General features: G+C 41.5%; 1 protein-coding gene across 1 annotated transcript; it reads left to right on the top strand.

The window, feature by feature from the left end:
- Positions 1-4,811: 4,811 nt before the first annotated feature.
- Positions 4,812-5,984, top strand: LOC139470510 (probable G-protein coupled receptor B0563.6). The gene has a single exon (XM_071252912.1). The coding sequence runs from the start codon at positions 4,812-4,814 to the stop codon at positions 5,982-5,984; it is 1,173 nt and encodes a 390-aa protein (XP_071109013.1).
- Positions 5,985-6,247: the final 263 nt, after the last annotated feature.

Here is a 6,247-nt window from a genome sequence, read left to right as displayed (position 1 = left end):
CGTGGTATTCTACTTTTTCATGACAACGCCCCGGTTCACATGTCGAGAATTGCACAGGCCGCCATATTTGAATGTGGATTCGAACAGTTAAATCACCAACCCACAGCCCAGACTTAGCCCCCTGTGACTATTTCCTGTTCCGGCAAATGAAATCTGCCCTACGTGGAAGACGCTTCCAATTATTCATGTCGGCTACTTGAGACACGACACGCATGTGCCTATAAAACTTGTATATTGCTGGTTTGTACCTTTCGGTTATTGATTTGTGAATCCCAACATGCTCATATGCTGGACCTTGGGTTACAATTTGGTGATGATTAACCATAACAAGGACGATTTTCCCCCGGGCATTTCCGATTTTGTTTTCAAACATATCGTGTGTTATAACCTAATCTGTGATAGAAGCCACCAGTGGCAGACTAATTAAGGTTGCCTCTTTTTTTAACGTAATAGAGGATATACTTTTGTCCATGCGAGGTAGTTGCAAATTGTTTTGGCCCTTTTGCATTCGCGGTCAGATCATGTACTCTGGGAATGAGGGCCGAGTGGTTTACCTGATGTGCGGGATGACGTATTGTTTTACGCCTTTTTTAGCAATATTCCAGCAATATCACAGAAATGGGCTCCATACATTGTACCCATGTTGGGTCTAGAACCCGGGTCTTCAGCGTGACGAGCGAACGCTTTAACCTCTAGGCTGCACCAACCCCCATACATGATTAATGTAACCTGTCTATATTTTTTCTTCGTATGTTGTTGTTACGATAAACTGCCACATATATAGTACACTATGCACTTACTAAGCATTCGCCTGATGAAGGCGCAGGAAGTAGCCCTGAAAAGGCGTACAAAGAAGGGAGCACGGGTGGCCTAGTCGTCTAAGGCACCGCGATTCGCCGTGCAGAGTTGCGTCTCTTGGGCACGCCAGAAACCTATGAGTATGGGTTCGAATCCCAGATCGCACCGATTATGTTTCTAGGTTTGTCAGCACCATACCCATGCTCGTGGGTTTCACCGAAGCGGTAAACGTCTGAGACCTGCATCACTTCGGGATTTCCTCCCACATTAAGCTGACACGCCGCGATATAACTGGAATACTGATAAAAGCGGCGTTAAAACCAACTCACTCACTCATTCAAAGAATAAAAGCAATTCTATCTATAAAAAATGTCCTGTATTTCTGAATCATCATTTTGTTGGATTATGTACACACTAGCGTGATGTCACGTTGACTATGACGTTATTTCACTCATAACGTCGACGTTATCCATAAACGGAAAGAGGGTGTGTGCTCCCAGAACTGTACCTTGTCAAATACACTGTGCATGGTATTAGATTAATTTGCAGTCAGTACAACTGCCATATTTAGTCCACCGTATTCAGCGCAAATCAAAATCGTTTAGACTAAATGTCTCCTAGAGGGACTTTGAAGGAGCCGCTTTGTATTCTGTTGTCCCAAGTGACAGATAATTTCATCAGTTTAGAGTCAGTAGTGTAGTGGTATCCTCTAGTATTGTCTAGCAACTACAGTTTGGGATGAAAATTCACAGCTTGCGAGATAACTAGCTACTGATTCAAAACATTTTTAACGGGACTGTACAAGTTCTGTTCTTCTGATGTTGAGGGACACTACCCAGGGTGTTATACCCGTCCCTAAGTGTATGTCAAAATAGATAAAAGCCACGCGAGATAAAGATATCCCAGAACCAATTTTAAATGATGAGTAAAGAACGTTTCGGTACAGCCCACATATAGATATTCCTGGGGGTTTTCAGGACCTGTTGTAAAATATTATCATACATTACTTTTCAAATGTTGAATAATGGTATCTTCAACAGGTGATATGTACGGTGTATGTGTGTATGTGTGTGTGTTTGTTGTTTAACGCCACACTCAGTAATATGCCAGCGATATGACGGCGATCTATAAATTATCGAGTTTGGACCAGACTAACTAATGGTTGACATCATGAGCATCGATCCACGCCATTGGGATACGGTGGCATGCATAAACCAAGTCAGCGAGTCTGACCACCCGATCCCGTTAATCGCCTCTTACGGCAATATATCTTAGGTTGCTGAAGAATTCCATCCTGGATCGCCACGTGTCGATCTTGTTGATAGTACGAGGGGTGTTCAAAATGTTTTGCAACTTGTGCATTTGTGTTTACACAAACATTGTCAACTTGTGGCAGGTGTGACAAAAGCCATAACATTAGGTTGACACGTGTCATAACAAGTTCCAGACACAACAATAAGTTAAATGTGATGGCTTCATTCACCTAAGTGTGGTCACAATCATGGATTCTCTCAAACATGAAGAAGCGTTGTAATAAAGTTCCTTACCAATGAGTGGTGCAAACTAAAGCAAAAGAAATCCATGATCGCATGTGTAAAGAAAGTGATGAGTAAGGTTGCTCCTGACTGTTCCACAGTTTGCCGTTGGTCTTGACCTATTCTCAACCCGGATCTCCAGGAGTGACTTTTCAAATGTCTTCCACAACATCACACAACTGGAAATACATATCTCTACGTAATATTTCAAGGCCAAGGCAGTAAGGAGTTATTGCTGAGTTATTGCTGGAGATTCGTTTAACATCACTCTTGCAACACAGGAGATAAAAGGCACAACATCCTGGAAAACATTACATTCAAGATTTATGTGCGTGGTTTGTGTATATTGGAATTTGTCGATTATATCGTTTTTATTACTAATATCTCTCCTCCAGAACGAAAGGATTAAATTGTCATAAAATTGTAATAGTGTAATAGTTGCACCTTAAACGGCTTATCGCCTATCCCTTAACAGTTGCCTTCTGCCATTAACTGCCAATTGTGAAACGGTTATATCCGGACTTAAAAACTGAAATTGTTTCCATCGAGTAGCATCATTCTGATAGTACCGTTTGTCAAATGGGCTGGAAATTACAGCTCTTAAGTGAGTTAATTTCTGCAGTTTTTGATAGCTTGACATTCAACTGTCGAAACTTTAAGAGTCTTCACATCTCGGGATTACACAGTAATTGTATCATGGTTAAGAAACGCCTGGAAACACGAATTTTGCGTTTCTCGTACGTAATACTTGAACATGACATGTCATTAAATGACAGTTAAATTTACTTGTTTAATAATCAACGTTTATTCTTTGCCACGTTTCTGATAATTCATGCTGTCATTCCCGACTGCGTGGAACATATATGAAATATTTTGCCATGCCATCTCGAATATTTGCATTTGGCGTAAAAGGAAAAATAGTGATGAAACGTATATAAGGATAGCTCAGAATGAATGATGACAACAGGTGTTTGCAAAATTCGAACACAAAGCCCACCAGCACAAATCAAACCATTATTATGATATTCGGATATGTTTAATTTGTTAGACTTCATTTTCAATTTAAAATGTCCGACATTATATTGATTGAGGACCTGCACATTGCAGAGTGAGTGTGTAACCGTTATACGGAATCAGCCCAGTTGCAAATTGTGGAAACTAGCGTGAGTGAGTGAGTGAGTATGGTTTTACACCGCTTTTGGCAATATTCTAGCAATATCACGGCGAGGGACACCAGAAATGTACAAGGTTCTTTACCGAATTGTCGCTGTTACAGTACAATTTAGAGTGAGTATGGTTTTACGCCGCTTTTAGCAATATTCCAGCAATATCACGGCGGGGGACACCAGAAATGGGCTTCACACATTGTACCCATGTCGGGAATCGAAACTGGGTCTTCGGCGTGACGAGCGAACTCTTTAACCAATAGGCTACCTGACCGCCCCGTGTAAACTAGCGGGTGGTCAGGCTCGTCGTCCGGTCTTCGTAACGTAACGGCGTTGGCGCTGCTCCTAACGTCAACACTGGTTTGTCTGACTCCGAATCTAATAATTATTGGCCGTCATACTTAAATACTGCTGACGGCGGGATGTTATCCAACTGAGTGATATACATATTTATGATATAGTAACATTTTTTTTGTCTTGCAGACCACCAACACACCTCATCCACACGGCAACAGAAAACTACTGTGTCATGTACAAGAGATACAATTCGATTGGAAGGATTGGACGTGAAACCTATCATCGACTGAGGACCTGACCTAATTTAATTAAGCTTGCGAATCTCTCAGGAGTTAATGTCCAAAGGGAAACAGAAATGTGATTCCGATTTCTTTCTAACCACCTATCGTTTATGTTTGGAAGCTTTACTTTCAGGAATAGTCGAAAATTCCTTCTGTGCATATTGTGTGAAATACGTCAAGCGTCGTGCTCAACAGGTGTTTGCAAAGAAATATGCAGTTCCGGACCCACCCAACAAAACATAATACGGGTTGAAAGGACCAACCAAGCAAAAAACTTGACAGTTGATGTTGAATTTCGCCTTGTAAAAATCTGTCCACCGTTATTTATAGCAGAAATCATATAGACTTTGAACAAGATTCCAAACCCATTGTGAGGTTCATTTCAAGAACACCTGGAGGTTTGTCCGTGTTTCGTGTGGGAAACAACTGCGGCTACATAATTTATCCTGTTTCAATCAAGAGTTCCACTGCGGTGTTTGTGAATATGTACATGTACAAACACGCTTTGAATAACCAACACAGTAAATCCGTGAAATAAAGGTTCAACGTTTTCATTCGCGATTTAAACACCATTGCGCATGTCTATACGCCATTACAAATTGACGTCCCTATTGCGCATGGCCATCCATCACATCAAGTTAACGTCAATCATCTTCATTTCTATCGACAATTTAAATTGGACACTGATCAAGTAAAATTTTGAACCATTGTTGTGTAAGACCACTTGAGCGAAAATGGATCTCCTCTATGACATGGAAGCAATCAACTGGACGTTTCTTCGCTACAACATATCAGGTTTTCTGGACAACTATGATTACAACGCCGACGATGCGGATGAGTACGAGAGGCTGTTTGCAGCCGGTGTATATATCAATAACTATTATCTATGGGTCATTTTCGGGTTCGGATTTTCAGGAAATATTGCCAGTACTGTCACCCTCAGTAGAATGAAACCGATGACGACGTCTAAATTTTATGTTGCCCTTCTAGCCATCATTGACAACATGGCAATATTTCAGAAGCTGCTCTTTCATCAGTTAACCTATCACGAAGTGGAAATCGGAAGTATTGGTTGTAGGATAATGAATTTTCTTTATCTTTGCCTGGTGACGTACTCCAATTGGATACTTGTGTTTATGGCTATCGAACGTTTTATGGCAGTGACGTTTCCATTAAGAGTTTCTGTGATCTGGAACCTTAACCGTGCCAGATTGAGCATGATTATTCTTGGAGTGGTTATAACAGCAATATATTCCCATACCTTTTGGACAACTCTCTCCCATGACGGCATACAGTGTGGCATTGCGGAAGAATATGATTTCTTTTACAGAAGGATTTGGTACTGGATTAACGCCTCTTTGTATTCATTCATTCCATCGGCCATTCTTATAGTGTGTAACCTGTTAATCACGTTACGCGTTAGGAAATCGGGACAAAGAAGAAGTCGGCTATATTCTGAGACTGAACTTGAAAGAGGGACTCATTTAAATCGATACGAACGACAAATTACCATCATGCTGTTGACGGTCGCTGTGGTGTTTCTTGTTCTGACTTTACCAAGAACCGTCTTCGTATTGGTAGATTCTTCGTGGACCCCTGGTCGACTGTCCCTGAACTATGCCAGGAAACTTCTTCTTGATCAGTTGACGTTTTTCTTGTGTGATGCCACGCATGCTGTCAATTTCTACTTGTATTTCATTACAGGACAAAAGTTTCGGCAGAGCTTTCTTGGGATTGCTTTCGGGAGGTCCAGAAACTCTAGTGTCGCGTTCAATCATTCGCGGGTCCAGATGACCCACAACGGCACAGGGGAGTCATCACTGAATGCTGGGAGTCTCACGTGTAAGGCGTGCGTGCAGATGAAGGGGGGCAATGAGTCAATCATGATGCAGTCCAGATACAAGTAGACGGGATATTAGAGGGGACACAAGGCTTGGGTCAATTGACAATCAGTGTTTCATCCCTTTGTCTGCTGACGCACATGTTATAATGTATAGCAGCTAATTAATAGTCCATGAATCATGGTAACAGTGATGTTGTTTGGCTTTCAAACAGAACACTCATAATATCATCTTCGTATGTCCAGTGTGTTGTTACATCTCAATTCAAATGATATGGACCCGCGAAGATATGTCTTCAGCAACCCATGCTTACCGTGACAGGTGACTAT

Source organism: Haliotis cracherodii, unplaced genomic scaffold (assembly GCF_022045235.1).
Source record: "Haliotis cracherodii isolate W230 unplaced genomic scaffold, xgHalCrac1.p SCAF_20, whole genome shotgun sequence".
Lineage (NCBI taxonomy): Eukaryota > Metazoa > Mollusca > Gastropoda > Lepetellida > Haliotidae > Haliotis > Haliotis cracherodii.
The sequence above is the reverse complement of the archived record's forward strand: the minus strand, read 5'-3'. Positions and strand labels throughout refer to the sequence as shown.

Coding starts and splice junctions, on each gene's coding strand:
- LOC139470510 (XM_071252912.1), top strand. CDS start 4,812: ATGGATCTCCTCTATGACATGGAAGCAATCAACTGGACGTTTCTTCGC.